Consider the following 22,250-nt stretch of genomic DNA (forward strand, 5'->3'; position numbering starts at 1 on the left):
TTGCACATGCACATTAATGTGTGTTTTAATCATAAACTGTGTGTTAGCGTCGTAAAAACCGTTAAGACTGATAATTGCTTGAATTCAAATATCAACTGACATATTTCTACATCGACCTCATGTAGATATAGTTGTTTGTCAAGGCATACGTGGGATAAAATGCTATGCTTGTTTGAGTCAGCAAGACATAAACGGCAAAGCAAAAAGTGATTTAAGATTGATGGCAAACAGTCAGCAGCACTACTTCCTGAGTTTAGGGAAGGGGCTTGGTCCCGTGCCTGCGCTCCGCTCCGCTCCGCGAACGCGCATCAAATTAGCATCGATGAAGTTTGTGCGAACATGGCGGATTTCCTGCCGACCAGGTCCGTGTTAAAAGTTTGTCTACCCGTCTGCCTGCTGAACAGCGGCGAGGTGGAACAGGTCCGAAAGTCAAAAGAGATCGACAGATGTCTCTCCCGGGAGAAAACATACGTGAAACGGCTGGTGAAGATCCTGCTGCTCGGCGCTGGCGAGAGCGGCAAGTCGACTTTCCTCAAACAAATGCGGATCATCCACGGCCAGGACTTCGACCAGCAAGCCCGAGAGGACTTCAGAGCCACAATTTACAGCAATGTTATCAAAGGTAACCTCGCTGCTAACTGCAGGTACATTAGGTGACGAGATAAGCCTTGTTTTTGCGACAGAGGGGCGCTTAAAATGGTTTGGAAAGTTTCAACATCTGTTTAGAGGACATACATAAACAGTCTACTGTCGGCACACCCATATGAAACGTGTTTGTACTGAAATCTCCCTTTTTAAGAGTTATAGTCGTGTAGCCATAACATATTTAACGTTTTAAATGTGTAGCATAGTCATACACACGCCAGTAGTTTCAAATGGCCATCGGCAAGTTTAGTTGCTCAACAGCTAACGTTAACATAGGGATGTAGCTAGCTAATGGAGGGTAAACCCACCACCACCAGTGTGCTGTAAGGTGTTCCTGTTTGTCCACCCTTTGTATGTAACGTTACAGGGAGTACTCTAAATAACATGGACAACTTCTAAGACTTTATAATTTAGTGTAAACAAAACGACGTAAAAAAATAAATAAAAAAAAATGCGGTTAATTGAATTAATACCTGTATCAAAAATTATGAAAATGTAATATAAAATATTAAGAGCTTCACAAATGCATTTATTTGTACCATTTGCAAGATCAGCTGTTGCTGTAACTGTTTATTAAGTTTATTATTATTATTATTATTATTATTATTATTATTAATATTACAGAAGCAGTTTCAAATGAATGTAAATCATTGGGAAATCTGCACAAATATTTGTGATACAGTTTTATGTTAATCTTGTGGTTGTGGTACCTTTTTTTTAAACATTTTACTCTTGTCAAATATAACAGGTTTGTAGGACACCTGTCGTTTTTGGTTGGCATGCAGTTCACCTGCTCTTCTAGTCTGTCTTCCACAATAGGTTTCCATTACATGTGGTCTATTAGATTTTACTACCAGTGGGCCTCTCTGATTGTGAAATCTTCCCTTCCTTTCCAGGTGTACGTGTGTTGGTAGATGCCCGGGAGAAGCTGCACATTCCGTGGGGTGACCCAGAAAACCAGAAGCATGGGGACAGCCTGATGGCGTTCAACACCCGGTCGGCTATGATGGCCAATGGGCAGCTGGAGACACCCGTCTTCCTGCAGTACCTGTCCGCCATCAAAGCTCTATGGGACGACTCGGGCATACAGAACGCCTATGATCGCCGCAGGGAGTTTCAGCTGGTAAGTGGCTGTTCACACTCACATTGACGTAGCCTTATTGAAAGACAGTGGTGGCCCAGTTCCTCTCTTTCACCAAATCCAGTAATAGTTTTCTGGACTTTTTAAAAAAAAAAGTCCAGAATGAGAAAGATGAAAGTCGGTGGTGGAAATGGAAAGTGAAACTGGTTTTCTTTTTAATTCAGCCTCCCTTTCCTCTCTCCCTGTAATTCTTGCTCTCTCTCTCTCTCTCTCTCTCTCTCTCTCTCTCTCTCTCTCTCTCTCGAGCAGTCAGACATGTGATTGACTCAGCTTCCTGTTTACACCTCTCCCCGCTCCTTAAGGCTTGGCTGTCAGCATGCACACACTTGACGTTTTACCCCAGAATATCAGCCTGTGGTCGCCAGTATGTTCATGTGTACTTACCGGGACCTTCCTGTGCACATATTTTGCCTGGTAATACATTCACAATCTGCTGCGGTTTTAAACCAAATTTGTTTAATTTGATGTGATGAACTTTCTACATTATCCAGCATTTCAGATGGAAATAGGGGACACATTTCTCCAAGTTGCTGTCACTTATGAGACACAACCAGAACAATTTCATTTTCCTGTCAGTTGCATAAGGCCGAACTGTTCTCAGTGGCGTTTTGTTAACAGTCTCACACACACTCAGCTTGTTGGTGTGAGCTTGTTGTGCAGACCGAAAGGGGAATAAGAGTGATCAGAGCTGGAATGTTGATCTGTAGTTAAACAGCTTTATGCTTACAAACAGCTCTGGCTCTCCCACTCAGCGTTATTTGTTCACAAACATTAAGAGTGTCACATCTCCAGCTACACAAGTACAAGGACACACACATATACATTCTGTGTGCATGTAGGGCTACAACTAACCACTATTTTCTCATATTTTGGTATATTAATGTCAGAAAAAGGCCCATACAGTAGTATGACATCTTCAAATTGCTTGTTTTGTCGGACCAACAATACAAAACCAAATATAATCAAATTACTATAATAGAAAATAAAAAAATAAAAAACAGCAAATCTGTTATACAGTTATTTTTGCTTTAAAAAACAAAACAAAAAAAACAATCATTACTCAAAATCGTTGCTGAAAACCTTTTTTTTTTTTTTTTTAAGCAATTGTTGGTCAATATACATGTACTGTTTCTTCAAAGTCTGTCATCTGGGACGTTACTATCATTTATATTAGTGCAGAAAGCTACTTTTAGATTATTCAATTAGTCAATTTACAGAGTGATAATAAATTAACAAACATTTGCTGCCTTTCTGTTTTTTATGATCCTATATTCGATCTTTCAGTTTAGGAGAAAAATAATACATACATACTGTACATACATGCATACATACTGTACATACATACATACATACTGTACATACATGCATGCATACTGTACATGCATGCATACTGTACATACATGCATACATACATACTGTACATACATACTGTACATACTGTACATACATACTGTACATACATACATACATATGTATGTATGTGTACGTACGTACATACATAGATTAATTAGTAAGTCAATCATCAGACAAGTAGTCGACAACATTTCACTTCCGGGATTGTTCAGGTGTCGCCAGAAATTCTGCCGGATGTCACTTTTTTGGGCCGGATGTCCGTCACCTTCCGCTTCCTTTGTGTTGGAATTTTAAACTCCGGTGGATTTCTGAGGACTATGGTTAACTGCTCCTCAGATCTCTGCAGGGTAAATCCAGACAGCTAGCTAGACTATCTGTCCAATCTAGTTGCACGACTAAAACAACTTTTGAACGTACACATGTTCTACCAAAACAAGTTCCTTCCCGAGGCTATTTTGTAGCGGCGCCGTCATTGTGTCCGAGCTAAGCGCCGCCTAAGACAATTGTGATTGGGTTTTCTCCCATCCCGGAATGCCGCGTGGACTCGCCAGACCATCCTCCTCCTCCTCCTCCTCCGCAGCGCTGTGGAGGAAGATCTGACAATGCGAGACTATCGGAAGCCAAACATTTCATGGTTCAACCTTCTCAAAAGTGAGGATTTGATGCTTTTTCTTTTCTTAAATTCTAGTTAACTAAATATTCAGTTTTTTAGTTTTTTTTTTTTTGACAAAACAAGTAATTTGAAGATTGTGATAGACATTTCCAGCTATTTTTGACATACCAAACAATTAAACCATTAACTGAAGAAATAATGACCAGATAAATTGATTTAAAAAAAATAAATAATAATAATTGCTGCAGCCCTTTGTAGTGTATAAAACCCTGGTATTAAGTCTTAATGCAAATGAAATCTAAAACCGGAGGGCATCATCTCTCCTAAACACAAGCTCTACCATTCAGACAATAACACATGAAACCCAGAAGCAGCAGCTGAAGAGTTGTTCTGTTGGGAGCGGTTTAAATATCCCCTGCTCTTGTTTCCGAGGATTAATTAGTTTTTCTGTTAGCAGATACAACCCATTGTGTTTTGGCATATTTGCATTTAACTATTTGCATCACAAATCAGATGTGCCCCTAGACGTGCTTGTTAATTATCATTAAAAACACATGTTTAGACTGTAATCTCCTCTGGGTCCTCTAGTTTTGCATAGTACAAAGTTCCCACAGTCTTTAAAGTCAGCCATACACATTTACTCCCTCTTCTTACTTGCTTCTTTTGCAATGTAGTAACACGTAGTTATGATAAGATGGTAAAACACAGTAGACCTGCCTAAGTGTCACAATTCAATTGGCACAATTGGTTATCTTATGTTTCAGATTTGCTTTCACAGCACACTCGTAAAAAACTGCAGGCGTTGTCATGCTGTATAATGAACAGAAAGAGCTGAGAGTGACTGCTCTTCTTGTTTCTCTTCTCCTTTTTTAATCGGACAGATTTTTGAGGATTTCAAAACCCCCAGTCCTGCTCATATTTGAGCTCTCGTATACCGGCGAAGGCAGAAATGTGTACAGAATTCAAATTAGCTTCACCGAAAGGTAGCTCTTCTTTCTTTTGGCTTTAGTGTACCACCACGCCAATCTATTCCTCCCTTGTGTAATCTTAGACACACACACACACACACACACACACACACACACACACACACACACAGGTTTTACAGGTCAGGTTAGTTTTTTAAAAGATCAAAAGGTGAGTATAGAAGCTTGCAGTGAGGAAAATGCTTGGTGCATGCCGCTAACACTCAGAAATACTACTACTAATAAAATGTAGGTTTTATAGCAAGGTGTCTGTGTGCTGTGTCATTAATGCAAAACACATGCAAGCAATCCTCTGTAAAGGCGTGGTGTGGTATTGTAGAGAAACTGCGGGTCACAGGAAGGACGGTAAGGAAAATCTGCTTTGCTTTTTGCAGTCAGTTTTTGGTTAATGTGGAGGACAGGACTCTCTCACACACACACACACACACACACATAAAGGAATGCATCTCAGTCTTGGCAGCCTCATGTCAGGACTTGCACTAATTGCGTATGAACAGTGTTAGAACGGTCTAGAAAAAAAACACCCCTACACACACATGCAGAGCTAGCCACACTTATACATCAAAGACACACTTACAAACGTGTCTAGTGCAATACCAAATACTTTGCATCCTGCTTCAGCTACTCAGAGCAGACTCAGCTCTCAGGAGACAGTTTTTGTGTGTGTGTGTGTGTGTGTGTGTGTGCGCGCTAAAGTGAGATTTTGTCCTGCTTCTACAACAGCAACACATGTGTTCTGTTGAATGCAATATTAGCGGTCAGTAGCCTGTGCTGTTTATGATTAAAATGACTGAATCTAATAAATTGTGTAGAATTAACAAATTCCTCCTCTGTCGTGTCGCAGGGTGAGTCGGTGAAGTATTTCTTGGATAATCTGGATAAGCTTGGCGAGCTGGTGAGTTGTTTCCGCCTGCACCGATTGTTATAATCAGACGTGTACATGTTATAGTTAATGCTGCAATGCATGTCGGGGCGCCTGGGTAGCTCACCTGGTTGAGCGTGCGCCCCATGTACAAAGGCTCAGTCCTTAACTGCAGCCGCCGCGGGTTCAACCTGCGGCCTTTTGCTGCATGTCATTCCCCCTCTCTCTCCCCTTTATCTGCCCAAAAGATCATCTTTAAAAATTCAAATAAAAAAAGTATTTGAAAAATGTCTGGACAATTTTAAGGTTAGCTGATGGCTGTTTGAAAACATGCACATAGTAACTCAACAGATGCTCCACCAGGGTATCTGCAGGTCTTGAGAAGGCTTAAAAAGCATTGAGTTCAGTTCCCTCTAAAAAGGCAAAATAAGTTATTAAAAAGTCCAATTTAAATTACAAAGGTTTTACATATTTCTTCTTGCCATGCCAGTTTAAAAGAGTGTGTATGTGATTGCATGTAGGGAGATGTTATACACCTATAATCAAAGAGTGGCATTGTTGCAACACTGGATTGGGCGCCCAGGAGATTATTTATTGTTTTATTTAGTGGAGTTTCAGTCAGCTCCATCAGACCTACAGCAATCACTGTCACCACTGCTTGCAGATCTCCTTATCATATGTGTACTTTTTCTCAAATTCATCTTCTGTAAATGTAGATATTCATTGCGTTTTTCCGTCTCTCGTCTAGGATTATCTTCCCAGTCAACAGGATATCCTGCTGGCTCGTAAACCCACCAAGGGCATCCACGAGTATGACTTTGAAATCAAGAGTGTTCCCTTCAAGATGGTGGACGTGGGAGGGCAGCGGTCAGAGCGGAGGCGCTGGTTCGAGTGTTTCGACTCGGTCACCTCCATCCTCTTCCTCGTCTCCTCCTCTGAATACGACCAGGTGAAAACGTGCCGCTTTGCCGAACACTGGCCATGGCGTCTCATTTCTTCTCGCACACACACACTTGAGATAGCCTGATAAGTGGCTCATTAATCAGTTTGTACTGATAATACAACGGATAATGTTTGTTGACTTTTTGATAAGTCGTCATCGCTGTGTGTATAAACACACTCTTATTCTGTTGTGCTTCATTCCACACCGTGTGTAGATTGCCTCAAATAAAGCTGTCTCTTATTTTGTGCTCATGTAAAAGTTGTTCTCTGTCTTCCCATTAAAGCGTAACTCTCGCCAAAATGCAACCTAGGGTCTTTTTGTGAATGTACCAAAGTCAAACTTTCGTTTAAAAGCATAATTAGGACAGAAACGCCACTTTTAAGATTTACTGTAATTTCGTTTTTCGGTCAAATTGCCTTTTGAATGGTAGTGCTAGGGGCACTACTATGATAGCATCAAAATCATTATTTTTAAAACACTAAGAAGGCTCAACACAACATGAAACTTTGCTCCAGGTATCACCAGGGGCTCTACACATGAACGCAAGCATTGGGAACATTGTTTGTGTACACAGAGTTTACTAAAAAAGGTTTTAAGCAACTCACGTTAGCGGTTGCCATTTTCTCAGTCAAAAAGAGTCGATCTCCGAATGCGAATGAATGGACTCCATAGGAGGAAATGTCATTCTTATATGAGACTCCTTTTTCAACTACAAGGTCAATATTGTTTTTCACTAATGACAAAACAATAAATTATCTGTGCATTTATATGGAACTAAGCTTTAGGAGCTTTCCATCTTTACTCTCCTCCCTGTTATGTTGCATTCGGAGATCGACTATTTTTGACTGGCTCAATAGACGGCAACCAGAAGAACAACAGCTACAGTGAGTTGTTCAAAACCTTTCTTTTTAGTAAACTCTGTGTAGACAAACAATGTTCCCAATGCTGGATTTCTGCCTATCACTAGTTTAAATTCCATCTGGTACAATAGCAACAGTACTAGTACTCGCAGTAGTAATTGTACTTCCTCTCTGGGTTGCCTCTGCCAGGTGCTGATGGAGGACAGGCAGACCAACCGGCTGCGCGAGTCGCTCGACATCTTCGAGACCATCGTCAACAACCGCGTCTTCGTCAACGTTTCCATCATCCTCTTCCTCAACAAGACGGACCTGCTGGAGGAGAAAGTGAAGAGCGTTCCGCTCAAGGACTACTTTGCTGAGTACACTGGGCAGGAGCACAACCTGCCAGACATCCAGGCGTTTATGGTGGAGTGCTTCCGGGACAAGAGACGCGACGCCACCCAGAAGCAACTGTACCACCACTTCACCACGGCCATCAACACGGAGAACATCAGGCTGGTGTTCCGGGACGTCAAGGACACCATCCTCCATGACAACCTCAAGCAGCTCATGCTCCAATGACCCCTGTCAACTTGTGAAAAAAAGAGGACCTGAACGGGGACAAACCACCCCCACCCCCCCGCTCCCGACGAGGACTTGACGAGACCTTGAAGAATCAGATAGACGTCAGCATTCTTCTTCAGCCGTTTTTACTGTATATTAGTTTTTACACTCCTCTTTGAAGAGTTGGCCTATTGTTGGTTCAGAGTTTGGTAAGGGAATGAGTCAGTAGGGCAGTCTGTGGTTATAAAGAAAGACGAGCAGGCGGTTTTAAAGTTGGATAACATTTGAACTTTGCTGCTTTGTCTAGAGACTCACTCCTCTGGTCAGAGCGCCACCTTACAGCACAAGATTTGCTGCGGCTTTTGGACTCACAAGTTGCCGGTGCTGGCGCAAACCAGCAAAACCTATTACAAAACGGGCACATGGTCTCTAAACCAGATACATAACTTGCCAAGTAACAAATACAGGAATTAGTTTGTTTAAACAACATGTAAGAGTTTAGATGGTCCAAGATCAGTTTTGCGCCCACGTTGATTTGCCAGTCTGTGTACACAAGCATTGAATTCATCTAATCCAAGACCGCTCCGTTAGTTCTGTTGCACCCCTCCAGTGCTGCTTTGTGAACATAGTTTCTAAGCCCCTGTAGTTTGTAGAAGGGTTTGCCAACATTTCTTCTCATATTGCAGCACCGTTTCTTCCCTCTTCCAGACCCAGTCACAGAGCCATTTTTGCCGCGACAAGGACTAGCTCATTGATTGCGAAAGCTCTCAGAACGGTTCAAATATTTGATCTGGAAAATGGCTCCAGCACTGGTACCTTGTCTGTGGGGAAAAATGCTAGAAAAGGGCACAACCACGAGACTGAACCTACAATACCTTTCCCTATATTGTCTCATGTAGACCTAATCACTGTTTAAATCCTGCATTTGTGCCTGTGCCTCTATAGAATTAAAGCCAATCCTAGCTGCCTTCAACAGATAATTAAGATGCAAGTTGTCCCTTGCTTTTGGTTGTAGGACAAAATTACCTTAAATGGCACATTAGGCAGGTGTGTCAGCAAGTGAACATGCAGTCCACTGTTTTCTCAGGGTTGAATCAAAACCAGCGTACATGCTGATGTCATTGTTGGTGAACTAACTGAATAATTGAATCTTTATCTGGGTGGCAGAGCAGCAAGACTCAGCCAGGCCTCAGTACAGTTAGCTGGGTGGTGTTTGGTACTGTATCCTCCTGGCTTTGACCCTTGAAAGTTGACCCAGAGACACTCCCCAACACACCTCTCTCTCTCTCTCTCTCTCTTTGTTTTGTATCTCTGATTAGATGACTTGTAAAGGGACAGACCGCCCCTGTTTTCCTGAATGATGAATGTCTGTTAATAGATGTACAGAGTTTTGATTTTACTGTAACCACCATTGTAATAGTAAGCTGTAATTTACCGAGTTGTGACTCCAGGCGTCTCTGAAAAAACTCTTGTAGGTTTGTTTGTGTTTTACACGCCATCTTGTCCTGTTTAGTAGTTCACTTTTTTTTTTTTTTTTTTTGAATCTGTTGGGGGGAAAATTAGGGGGGGGAAAATGCTACTGTATTTTGTAGGGGACCAGTCTTTGTTAGAGGACAACTTCCAGGCACTGTTCAAATCTGTGCTTCTCTGCCAAATCACCCCATGCTTTCTTGGGACTGTTCACATCGACAGTCTGTAGTTTTTCTCCCAAAATAAACCTCCTGTGAGCTTCAGTTTGCTTCCAGTTCTGGCTTTGTATATACTGTAATCTGTTGCCATGTAAATAATATTCAGGATTATCTCTGTGTATGTAAATGGTTGTAGAAATGGAGTATTTTTTCCATTCTGAATGTGTTTCAAATCACTGCTTTTCCGATGAAGATGACCTTTTTTTGATTTTAGATGCATTTTTGTGTATTTCTTTTCCATCACCTTAAAATTAATTCCTGTGCCAAGTTCCATGCCACTCTAACCCTATCAATAAAATACACGTTTCTAATGAAAGTAGGCTCTTTTTTTTCTTAATATTACATATTAAGTATTTAGCCTCTTCATGATTAACATTGGCCCAAAAGAGACGCATGTTGTGGATATGCTCAGAGATGTTACAAAATGAACAACCACATTTAGTATTCCTACATTAAAAGTACCGCTAAACTAAACATTCTCTGGACAGTTTTTTTTTAAATACAAGTTGACAGTCAAATATACAGGGTAAAATATGATTTCAATTAATAAGGTGGATTTTTAAATGTTTTGAACCATATCCTTAATAAAATCTTATTTCTTCCAATAAATACAAATATGTATTTATTTCATTGTACACACAAAGATATTCCTTCATCACTTGTTTTCATCTTGGAGAGAACGAATTAAAAGTCAAGCATGGTTCCTGGCATACATAACCCAAATACTACTCATATATGGCTGAAAGCTTCAAAAACATCAACCAACTTTATCTTGTGTATCTGTGCTGAGATTTTTTTTTGTCGAACTTGTTTTTATTAATTAAATGACTCCAGATAATATCTTACACTACTGTGGTTAAGTTAAATATCAATTTGACAGAAATTGCAAAGGCTTTAGTGGGGTTTTGACCTACCACATAAAAAAATAAAAAAAAATAAAAAATAGCGGTTGGGTTTGTTCGGGGATTTACGCGAAGACGGAAGATGGCTCGAGTGAATCATCTCAATTCGTGCACCACACCCACTGAACAGATCACTACACGATCATACAGGTATCTAACTGTACCCGACAACCCCGTTATAACCCAGCATCACTTATGAATATAGTTTTTAAGTATGCTGTTTAATTATACACCAATACGTTTAAGCTAGTTTAGCGACATTTATTTAGCTATTTACACTCAGGCTCCTAACGCGCTACCTCCTACAGGGTCCTTCCCTGATAACAGCAACAGTTTTACGAGCTCAATGTGAGAATGTGTCTTAACTAAAAGTGTTTAAAAGAGACAACCCTGCGTATAAATGTGATAATTGATTATTGTTTGACGCTGGTACAACTTTCCTGTTTTGGAAACATGATTCAACCTGATTGCCTGTTTTTACAGACGCATGCAAAATGAGTTCTGGTAAGTGTCTCGACATTTGTTTTGTCATTTAGAAAAGCAGAGCCACCACACATGCCCTGGTCACAAACAGTATTATATGCGTTTGAACTTACTGCCCTGCTGAGTGATGAAATACAGTAGAATCTACAGTAGAATAGCCTCTACTGTACTTTCCCTTCAATGTCAAGGTCAGCCCATAAAGTAAAGAAAATGTGCATCATGCAATAAATAATACAAACTGTAGTGTCATCTTTAAAGCAAAAATGACAATTATATCTAGTTCCAGCTTCTCAAATGTGCCGTTTTATGATTTTCTTGTCATTTGTATGATGGTAAAACAAATATCTTTGAGTTTTAGAAAATACAAGACGATATAGGCAATGTATATAACCCAGGGCTCCAGACCGCGACCGCCATTATTAAGACGAGTCATTTTTTGAAACTACTCGCAAATTTGATTGCTTTTTGTCAGTCTGTCTGTCAGAGTTGGCCAATGTGTGTGTGTGTGTGTGTGTGTGTGTGTGTGGGTGTGTGGGTGTGTGTGGGTGTGGGAGGGGGGGGGGGTCCGTGAGGCGTGATTAGTGGTTAACGTCATCTACACATGTATCTCATCTAGACTCGTGCGTATTTCGCCTTCGTAGCGTGCGTCTCATCGACCGCACACGCTGTTGCACACGCACAGCGCTGTATGTGTCTATGTGTGTTGCCATGTTTCCGTCAAAATCATGATGTTGCATTCCATAATACATTTCCGAGTGGTGAACTGCAGCCATCCATTTTGTTTGCTAAAGACCCCAGGTAGCAAACAGACTGGCCCAACGTCTGTTTGCTACCTGGGACCGTACATTGCCGAGAGAAATGCTGCGTAGTAATAGCCGATAAGAAGTTAGCCTTAGCCTAACGTTAGCCCTCCTGACGTCTTTGTTTACGGTCTTAAAGCAACACCGAAGAACTTTTTATCTCTCTTATCGAAGGAGTTCTCTATTGTTTTTGATGCAATACCTTCAGCTGTCGTTGCACTCTTTTAAGGTTTTAATGGAGTTGCATGTGATTACCCTATATTGTTAAATGTGAAAGAAACAACTTGGTAATATTTGTTTTTCAATACAAGCTAAAAGTAAGAATAAGTCAACTTTTTCAACAAGACGTTAAGAGTACCCCTGCTGCTGTATCGTACTGGTCTTCATATGTTGAAGAGACTTGTTGGGAAAAGGTTTGGCTATTGTCACACAAGTTTTTCTTAACCAACAAAGTTAAAGAGATCTCTTTTAAAATGCTCCACAGATTTTACCCAACTAACCATTACCTGCAGAAAATGAAAAAAGATATTGATATCTCTGTACTTTTTGTGGAGAATTCAGCGAAACACTAGTACATTTATTTTGGTCTTGCCAATATACCAAGAAACTTTGGAGCAGATTGTCACATTTTATTGCTGTTCATATTTACCCTCAATTCACATTACTTTGGCAAAATGTATTGTTTGGATTCACTCAATATGATAGAAAGTTCTATCCAGAGTATAATGTGATACATTTAACAATTATTTTAATCAAATTTTATTTACATAAGTCAAAGTTTTTGAAAAAGAAGCCAAGCTTTTTGGAGCTGGCTGCCAATATTAAACATTACATATTTTTCCATATCTAACTGTACAAACCAAAAAGCTGTTAGATCATATGACCTCTGTAAGCTTTACAAAATATTTATATGAAGTGTTTTGCTTGGTTTAGATTTTTTTTTCTTCCGTTAGTTACCCCCTGGCTCGTTTATGAATGTAGACTCTTAAGGGCGCTGACACACCAACCCGATTATCGGCCGTCGGACAGTCTGGCGAGGTCGGTGACTCGAGTCTGTTCCGTGTGTTCCGTGCCGTCGTCAGTCGGAGGAGCCGTCGGCGTTCATTTTGTGTTTCAACAGTGGGCAGTCGGACTCAATGACCAATCTGATTGGTGGAGTGCTAGCTTGACTAGCGAATCAGTGCTTCTTCCACAAGAAGAAGCCCGAGAGCTGACAACGCCAGTATCTTCCTATTACTAGCGTATTTTCTTCCGTTCAGCGAGTAATGAAAGCAGCGATCCTTCTTGACTACTATCAATACTCTCTGATGAAAACAATGACTGACGACAGCATTTTTTGGGCGACAATACAGATTAGTGCCGCCTGCTGTTATGGAGACGTATTACATCTCGCACACGCGCAGAACGTACGCTCAAGTCGGCGTCGGGTACCGCTCCCTCAGAGCGGAGACCACTTCTATGAAGAAAAAAATACATACAGGCTGCTAAATATTTAACTATTTACCTCGTAAAACAAATTAGTGCTTGTTTGAGCGTTGTGAGCTCATTGTCTCTGGCTCCCTCATCACTCAATATGTTCCACACTGGGTGTTAGATAGTCAGATATATATAACTGTACATATTGACCACATCTAAATATAGATGGGTTTTAGCCATGCCATATTTGTTTAAACCACACACTCTGTCACTGTTCTTCCCCACAGAGGTGTGCCCATTCTGCGGGAAAACTTACAAAAGGTTGAAGAGTCACCTGCCACATTGCAAGGCAGCAGCAAGCTCCAAAACACCTCCAACCAAACATGATGTCACAGTGAATCAGACAACATCGTCTTCTCAGTTGGCCGCGCTATTGTCCAAACCGACAGCAAAGTCCACACAGACATTGTCAATAACAGCAAATCCACTATCAAATGAGAGTAAAAAGATGTCTGTGGTATCATCAGCACCACCAAATGCATCATCTTCGTCAGAGTCATCATTGCTGAGTTCTGCATCAGTTTTACCATCAACTAAGAAGAAGAAACAGAAGCTGTCCGATCAAATCAAGACAGCCAACATGCCCTCCTCCACAACAATTTCCCTCACCTCCTCCCCATCGCTACCTCTGTCTCTCACCACCTCTAAGCCCAAAAAGCAGAGTCTCCGCGCTTTGATAGAAGCTGCAAAATCCAAACAGGTTTCTAAGGGATCACTGAAGGGAAGTAGATCTGCCTCAGAGGACCTGCCTTTAGGTTCAACTCCATTTGTGGCAGATCCTTTCAGCTCCAGAATTACAGCTGGGACCAAAACTAATCCCGACAAAGACTTGATAGAAGATGACGCTCATCCTGCCTTTCAGTCCACAGACACCAAACCCAAAGCTGCCTCTAAAATGAAGGTTTCTAAGACGAAGAAGGCTGCACAATCCCTTTCCAAAACCAAAGATACCTCTAGCGCTCTGGACTCTAAAGTAAATGAAACTACTAGTGCAAGAGCCCATGACGACTTCTTGGTGGACAACGAGGGGGAAGTTGAGGATTTATATGTGAATAAGATGCTCTTGAAATCAGGAAGTGGTCACCAGGCCAGGATTACCCTGCAGGATGTTAAAGCCACATTAGGCCGAGCTAACACCACCCGTCAGTCCAACAGGCCAAGCATCCTGAGCCAAATTGAAACTACTGATGATCGAAGCAGCAAAATCCGACTCGGTACAAGTCTCAGTCCAGTTCCACTTCTAACAGGGAATCAAGATAGCTGTTTGGTAACAACTAAAGCTCTGTCAGATCAGCCGCCCTGCAACAGTTCACAACATACAGAGCTACAGGCAGTTAAGAGACAAAGTTCAAAGTCGGAACAAGCAACTTTACTCCCCCTGCAACAGCCTGAACTAACCTCCCCTGCTGCTCATCTCCTTTCTGGCCATCTATCGTCTCTGATGAGCAAAGCCACATCCCCTCCACATACTGTCAGCATGAATGAGGGGCTGAAGGTGACAGGACTCCTTACGATATCACCATCACTCACAAAGTTGTCTAGCCCTTTGCTGGCGGCGAGGGTGGAGACATTGAGAGCTGATGATGGGTTGAAGTTGCAGCTCGAGGTCAGGAAACAAAACACTGCTGATAATGGAACTAAAGGTCAGTATTTGACAATAAAAAAAGTGTTTATCCAACCTTGAACCTTTTTTGGTAGACTGAAATGCATAAGACTACAGATTTGTAGTCTTATATACATACTCTTTAATTTCAGTTTGTGATTAGTCTACAGTCATGTGAAAAAATTAGGACACCCATGCTAAAATTGACTAAAAAGAGGAATAAAAAAAAAGTGACTGGACTGTTGGAAAGTGATCTTAATGCCTTAATTAAAAAAATGAGGAAAAGGACACCAATTTTCTTTGTGAATGAATAATGTATCGTAAATAAATAAATGTTCTTCCTTAAAATACAGGGGCATAAGTAAGTACACCCCTATGTTAAATTCCCATAGAGGCAGGCAGAGTTTTATTTTTAAAGGCCAGTTATTTCATGGATCCAGGATACTATGTATCCTGATAAAGTTCCCTTGACCTTTGGAATTAAAATAGCCCCCCCCCCACATCATCACATCCCCTTCACCATACCTAGAGATTGGCATGGGGTACTTTCCATAAAATCATCTCTCAATGCAAATCAAACCAGCTGTTAGGCTAACTGAAATAAAGCCATGCCAATCTCTAGGTATGGTGAAGGGTATGTGATAATGTGGGGCTATTTTAATGAGAGGATGTGTTTTGAGTGTGTATTCATCTGTTTCCGTGCATTGATTCTTATGGGTGTCATTATTAGTAGGCGCTCTGACACAGCGGAGTCTTGGACAGGTGAGACTGAGGGAGTTGCCTGAGTGGCTGGCCTGCAAAACGCCCAGCCATCCAAAAGATGTGCTGGAAATGGTGCAAAGAGGTGAATAACACACAAACAAATATATGTATCACCCAGAAAACACACCATTAGGCCTATTGTTTGTGTAAGCTAACCCGGCTGCTGGCTGTAGCTTCGTATTTAACAGACAGACATGAGAGTGGTATCAATCTTCTCATCTGACTCTCGGCAAGAAAAGCAAATGTCAAACAATTTCTTTAAGTATTTAGGAAAGTATAAGGTTTTTATGTATGTTTTTTTCTTTCCTCTTCTGTGCTTCCATCAGGCTGGCAGTGGTATTACAAGAGGTATATTGATGTGAAAAAAGGTGGTGTAGGTGGAGTGGGCATGTTGTTAGCAGGCTACTGCGTGATCGGCTACATCTGGAGTTACCCTCATATAAGTAAGTGCGTGGATTCCTGTGTGTTGCTTTGTGTACTGGGCTGCATAGATTTGGAGATAACTGAGCACGTCTGTGGCTGTTTTCTTTTTTTTCAGAGCGTGATCGCTGGAGGAAGTACCACTAATGTCAAGGGAAGATGTTTGGATAAGCGTGACTCTGTACGAGGGAACAGCAGCTTTGACAGAGGGAGGGTTCGGGACTTTAAGACATCCATCTCATAATAATATCTTATTTATCCAGATCCAAACATTTCCACAGGGTTTATGTCCGAGAAATTGATTGAAATTGATTGGCGTCAAATCAAAAGTTAAACAATTTAGATAATGCACTTAGATGACAAGATCCATATGACTGTCATGTCTGTCCGTTAAATATAAAGCCTCCGCCAGCAGCTGTTTAGCTTAGCTTAGCTTAGCATAAAGACTGGAAACAAGGGAAACAGCTAGCCTGGCTCTGTCCAAAGGAAACAACATTTTACCTACCAGCACCTTTTAAAGCTCACTGATTAACCCGTTCTTATAACTTGTTTTTCAAATCCGTACAATTTAATCAGGATACCATGACCAGTACCTTCCTGGTTTCTCCGCTGTTTGCCCGGTCATTGCTCAGAGTCCTTGACAAATTGTCTTTTTTTTTTTACACTTCAGTTTTTGGTCCAGATTAAACAAACGAGCCATAATAAAGGCAAATTGTGTTACCCTTTGATAGAGCCAGAGTAGCTGTTTCCCTCGGTTTCCAGTCTTTATGCTAAGCTAAGCTAACCTGCTGCTGGCTGTAGCTTCATATTTAATGAACAGTTATGAGAGTATAGCGTCACTACCCAATATGAGTCGAGTGCAGATGTGAGTTGCGCATGCGTCACTTTGCGACAGCCCCACACAGGTAGGCTAGACCCGTTCTAATACATCCATGGCTAGACCAAATTTCACGCAGATCTGCTGTTTTGCTGTTAGCCACAGATTAATGAGATAGGTACATTACATAGCAGTAATTTATGATTTAGCGTAAGGCATCAGATTTTCACGGCATGATCCCTGATGTCAGTTCTAGATTAAGTTCTGATGTCAGTTCTTGTAGGCTTAAGTAGCCTACAAGAACCTGCTAACGAGAGACTTCTGTAATGTCAATACAATAAAAATGGACCTACATAACGAAGTTCGTTCACTGCTGGCTACAAGTTAACAATCAATCACAACAAAGGCTGTCGCAATCAAACAATCATAGATAGCTAAAACGTTTGCCGGATCCGGATCCCTTGGCGTTATGCCGTAAAACGTTTAAATCTGAGCATGCGCAACTCACATCTGCACTCGACTCACATCGGGTAGTGACAATGCTATCTATCATCTTACTTTAGGAGACTACTATACTTACTATAGGAAATATGCAAATTTCCCAAAATGTCTAACTTTTCTTTAACAACTGGAAGAGTTGTGATTCTGATACCAGCCGTTTCATTCTCAACTGATTTGCACCTGCATAGGGCATCTGAAATAAAAGCCTATGGGCACTGCATTATTTATTTACTTATCTGTTTTTATATTATTTAGTTTAGTTTGTATCTTAAGCCGCTTTCCGACTGGAGGGATTTTTGCAGTTCCTACAACATAAAATTCCTAGAACCCTTTTTTTCTCGTGTTCCAACTGGACCAATTTGGGGATTTTTAAGTTCCTCTGGCCGCAGTTCCTGTAACTCTTTCAGCTCCTACTTCCCTTTTCAGCATATGAATCTAGGTGAACGAGGGTCGGGTTTCCAGTACAGACAGACCAACAACGGGACAATTTTAACAATTTTCGCCATCTTATTCATCACTATATTCACTTCTGACGACGTTTTAGGCGAGAAATGAAATGTCACAGCCACATACAAAAAAGAAATTTAAGTTAACATAATGATTGCAAGATTGTGTCTAGGTGGTTTCGATCTCACAAGGGCAAAAACATACCTGTTAACAGCAGCTCTACGCTGTGAGCTACGAAGTTCATGGATCTTCTGCTTTCCAGTCATGTATTAATTAACTACGTCAGCACCCAGGTAACATGTTGTTTTGAGTTGATCTGAAACAACTGGTTACTGGGTTTAGTTTAGAAAATACCCGAACGTATTTCACGTTTCTTTCCTCGCGGCTACGGCTATATTGACCACTGTAGCCTACATTACAACCCCCATACGACACTACACAGGTCTATGGCAAAAAAAAGTGTTTTAAATAGTGACAATCTAACTCAGGTGAAACTGTAAACATACGGTACGAGCCAAGCGAGCCACTGAGCCAGGAAATGTCGAATACAAGTGGTAATATTATACCCACAAGTTCTGAAGGCATGGACGTAATGATTTACAGTAAAGCTTCATTTTGTGTAGCATATATTGAATAATAAAACATACCTCTGTGTTTGCAAAACGTGCTAGCAATAGTGTTATTTGAGCTTGTGTGTCTATCGAATGATTCTATCCAAAGCGATGTTCTAATCATAGACTGTTAATATTTACAGTCTGTGGTTCTAATCAAACTCCAACACAGCATAACGTTATTTAAATTAATTTAAGGAGCATTGAGCTCAGGCGATATGTTTCTCTCTGGGTTCAATAAGTGCGCCCCTCGTGGACACCATAAAACACTGCCTAAGCCCAGGGTAACAAGTTGTTTTAGCTTTTCGTGTGGCTCAGTGTTAGCTTGTCCGAGTTATATCGTTACTGTTTAAAAGTATTTATAGTCATATGTGTAATGTTGTAGGGGCTGTAATGTAGTGTAGTAATATAGCCGTAGCCGCGAGAAAAGAATCATGATAAATACGATCGTGTATTTTCTAAGAGTAACGGTTTTAACAACTGCTGCTGTTAGGTAAACACAATATACGGAAACCAGTTAGTGTGGAAAGCAGTAGGGACATAACACCGGCCGTCTCACACACACACACAGTCACACACACAGTCACACACACACGTCCACAGCGCAGCAGGCAGAGGCGGGGGAGAGAGAGATACCCGTTTCTCTCGGGAGACTTGTTTAAATTATGACAAATATGCTATATACATTAGATTTAGTATTTAGGTCATACTTTTTTTGGTGTATTTGTTTTCTGATTTTAACGCTATAAAGACCGTTGCCGTGCTTGCGTCACTCCCTTACCCCTCCTATAGTCCCTATGGCCACTTGGCCAGTGCGAATGCAAATGGAAAAAACGGTTTTGGGGGAGAGTAGTTAGTAGAACTGCTTAGAAGTGGACTTTTCCTAGAACTACGTTCCTGTAACTACTTGGTCGGAAAGTGGCTTTAGTTTGAGAAGGGAAAATGTTCACAAGAGAACTACTGAAGTTTTAATTAGGATTTCTTTTTGTTTAGAGTCCCACTGTTTCCCAAGGGCTCCACTAGGTGTCATTGTTGTGTTGTGTAACCAAAACCAAAGGGGCTGGGCAGCCAAATGTTAAGAGTTTTCTTTGCTTCTTTGTGCAGAGGCATTGGTGCTGGGGTCCATGAGAGGATTAAAGGGAACCAACAGATTTTTTTAACATGATTAAAATCTTACTCTGGCAGCCTAGACGTAGAAAAAACATGGGAATCTAAATGTCCTGACTTCAGTATCTGTGAAAAGATCATATCTGTGTAGCAGAGGGTTACAAATCTTGTTTTTCTTTTCCCTGTCACATGATGTTATTATGCATGCTCAGTCCGTCAGTGCCAGTATGTGAACACTCACAGAATAGTAATGGAGGGACGCTGAAGGAGGTTCTGATCTGGACTGGAACAGTTTGTTATTGTATTCAAAATGAATTTATTGTTGACTCTCCTTGCTGCTGTAGTGAACACACATTAGCTACAAATGAAGAAATTACAGTATTTTTTGTAATGATTTTTCTTGACGCCACTGCTTCTTAGCCAACACAATAAAAAACAATTTTTTTTTTTTTACATTCTTATTTTCTCCATACAAAAATTATAAATATTTTGTGTTTCACTTTTCATTTTTGTACAAAACAACAAACAACAAATCAAGTCAGACAAAACAGTGAAAATGAAGACAGAAAAAACATCTCTGCACTGAAAACAGGAAAGAAAAAGCACAGTATGTTCCCACCAAGCCCTCAGACAATGATGTGCATCCAAATAACACGTTTCACCAACACGTCCCTACTTTGTGCAAGTCCAAAACTAACTTTCTTGTGGATATAAGTGCTAAAGAGGCACAAAGTCTTGCAGCAACCACTTGAAGGAGCAAATAACAAATCTGACCCTTACATGTCATTAGAGAAGCAGGAGTTTTCTCAGTGTGCACTGGTAAATATAAGAGGTCTATAAGGGTTGAGGCAGAGATACAGGCGGGCTGCTGGCCACTGGCACTCAAACACAAAAATAGAAGACGGGTGTGTTCTCTATCACCTCATATAAAAGGCCTATAGTCTGCTCCTGTAGCCTATTGGCAAGCATATTTCTTAGACACGTTTATAGGAGAAAGGTGACACTATCTAGAATCAACCCCAATAGCATTTAACCCACGCTTTGGTTCTGTGTTGGCTTTGGCAGAAATCACCCTTTCTTGCTTATACCATAGATTTCTGTAGATTTGCATAAATGCCCTTCAAAAAACAGAAATACATAGCCAATATTTGGGATTAATTCTTTATCATGATGAAATATCACAGTAAGTGAAGTTTGGGCTCTAAGAACTAAATGAAAACTCAACAATTCTTAGACAAAACCAGAACACAGTGGGAGCTTTAGGGGCACAGCTTCAGAGGAAACACTACAGAGCTGTTGTCACCAGCACAAAGACAAAGATCTGACGGTGATTCTGGACAAGGCCACACTCTCTCCTGTCTTGAGTTTTGGTTGCGCTGCTGAGAGGGAAAGGAGAGGAAATGCTTCAAAAGAAACACGGGAAAGTGAGCAAAACCATCATGGGGGACCCAGCCAACACTTGGGAATAAAGTCAAGAAGAGTATGGCATCAAACAACCAAACACGAAAACACATAGTCATAGACCAGTGTGTATGTGTGCAGATTAACGCGCGCGCGCACACACACATAAACACACAGAGAGACATGTCATGTCAAAGCATAGATAGCTGGATATGATCAATATAGAATTATATGCAGAAGGCAGACCAACATACGTACAATCAATGATCATCATTTGAACTAATGATGATATTGTCATCTTCACAAAGCCGGGGAACACATCATAACAAACAAAAACGGTCATCTTTTTAAATTTCATTTCTAAAAACAAAAATAAAGAAATAAAAATCAAAAAAAAAAAAAAAAGATACTGTAACATATCTTCCTCAATCTGAGGACTAAGCTCCCCTGACACAAACACACTGTGAAATGATAAAAGTGGTTGAGATCGAGTAGTTGTCCTGTGTCTGTGTCAGGGCTTGCATACCTTTAAGGTACAAAAGAAAAATGCCAAAGAAAATGTGACTTAAGCACAAGAAATAAAGCATTGCCGAGTACAGTAACACTACCATATATGTATATGTGACTAGTTTAAATGGTTTCTAGTGTGATTAAGAGGCTATCCTTGTTGCAGGCAAATAGATTTTGGTTCTGTTCCAAATATTCACATTCTGTTTAGCCTAGCAGACACTGGATATCAACGACAGCCACATATTCATATAGTTCCTGAAATAAGCAACAGTACGTTTAGTGCAATTGGTCTATGTGAATGTGTCTCTACTGAAGCATGGATCTACTTAACACGTACTAAAGCGTGTGTGTGTGTGTGCGTGCGTGCGTGCGTGTGTGTGTGTGTGTGCACTGTGCATGTTTGTAATGCAGGAAGGAACTAAGTAAATGGGTGTTTTCGAATAGAGCTCCTTCATGTAAACACTTCAAAATAAAAACCTAGAATTAGGCACAGAGTCGTCATTTTGTCCCTCCTCCCGCTCCCTGTTTTTCAGCATAGGTATTGGGGGTATTCAACTGGCACAAAATGAATGAGGCTTTGTGTGAAGAAAGGGACACTCTTATATTCAAGCTACTGGAATTGTAGATCCTACTCCTTTAAAATAATGTTGAAGTAAACAAAACAAGAACATTTTCCACCCGTGCGTACATTGCATTGCACACATTCCCGGTTCTTTATGGGTCATTTTAAGAGCCTGCATTCACCTGGCACCTTGATGCCTCAAAGCCCCCAAAAC

The 22,250-nt window shown here is 40.8% G+C and overlaps 2 protein-coding genes across 3 annotated transcripts; both read left to right on the forward strand.

Moving 5' to 3' along the window:
- The first annotated feature begins 253 nt into the window (after positions 1–253).
- On the forward strand, positions 254–9,950 carry LOC144536785 (guanine nucleotide-binding protein subunit alpha-13-like). The gene is made up of 5 exons (XM_078280061.1): positions 254–622; positions 1,542–1,768; positions 5,583–5,633; positions 6,349–6,549; positions 7,593–9,950. Exons 1-5 carry the CDS (start codon positions 340–342, stop codon positions 7,962–7,964), a joined length of 1,134 nt encoding a protein of 377 aa, XP_078136187.1. The 5' UTR covers positions 254–339; the 3' UTR covers positions 7,965–9,950.
- An 858-nt stretch (positions 9,951–10,808) lies between these two features.
- On the forward strand, positions 10,809–22,245 carry LOC144536783 (uncharacterized). 2 transcript variants are annotated; one of them, XM_078280059.1, is made up of 5 exons: positions 10,809–11,040; positions 13,523–14,938; positions 15,632–15,742; positions 15,987–16,103; positions 16,199–22,245. In XM_078280059.1, the coding sequence occupies exons 1-5, from the start codon at positions 11,031–11,033 to the stop codon at positions 16,225–16,227; spliced, it is 1,683 nt and encodes a 560-aa protein (XP_078136185.1). In that variant the 5' UTR covers positions 10,809–11,030; the 3' UTR covers positions 16,228–22,245. The 2 variants fall into 2 exon arrangements, with proteins under 2 accessions (XP_078136185.1, XP_078136184.1); XM_078280058.1 differs by having other exon boundaries at positions 10,819–11,040; positions 15,629–15,742.
- The last annotated feature ends 5 nt before the right edge of the window (positions 22,246–22,250 follow it).

This window comes from Sander vitreus, chromosome 21 (genome assembly GCF_031162955.1).
Source record: "Sander vitreus isolate 19-12246 chromosome 21, sanVit1, whole genome shotgun sequence".
Taxonomy (NCBI): Eukaryota; Metazoa; Chordata; class Actinopteri; order Perciformes; family Percidae; genus Sander; species Sander vitreus.

Excerpts from the sequence above, each read along its gene's own strand:
- LOC144536785 (XM_078280061.1), top strand. The coding sequence starts at position 340 with ATGGCGGATTTCCTGCCGACCAGGTCCGTGTTAAAAGTTTGTCTACCC. Across the intron at positions 5,634-6,348 it reads TGGATAAGCTTGGCGAGCTG|GATTATCTTCCCAGTCAACA; the intron begins GTGAGTTGTTTC and ends TCTCTCGTCTAG. Across the intron at positions 6,550-7,592 it reads CCTCCTCTGAATACGACCAG|GTGCTGATGGAGGACAGGCA; the intron begins GTGAAAACGTGC and ends TGCCTCTGCCAG.
- LOC144536783 (XM_078280058.1), top strand. Across the intron at positions 14,939-15,628 it reads TGCTGATAATGGAACTAAAG|TAGGCGCTCTGACACAGCGG; the intron begins GTCAGTATTTGA and ends TGTCATTATTAG. Across the intron at positions 15,743-15,986 it reads GCTGGAAATGGTGCAAAGAG|GCTGGCAGTGGTATTACAAG; the intron begins GTGAATAACACA and ends TGCTTCCATCAG.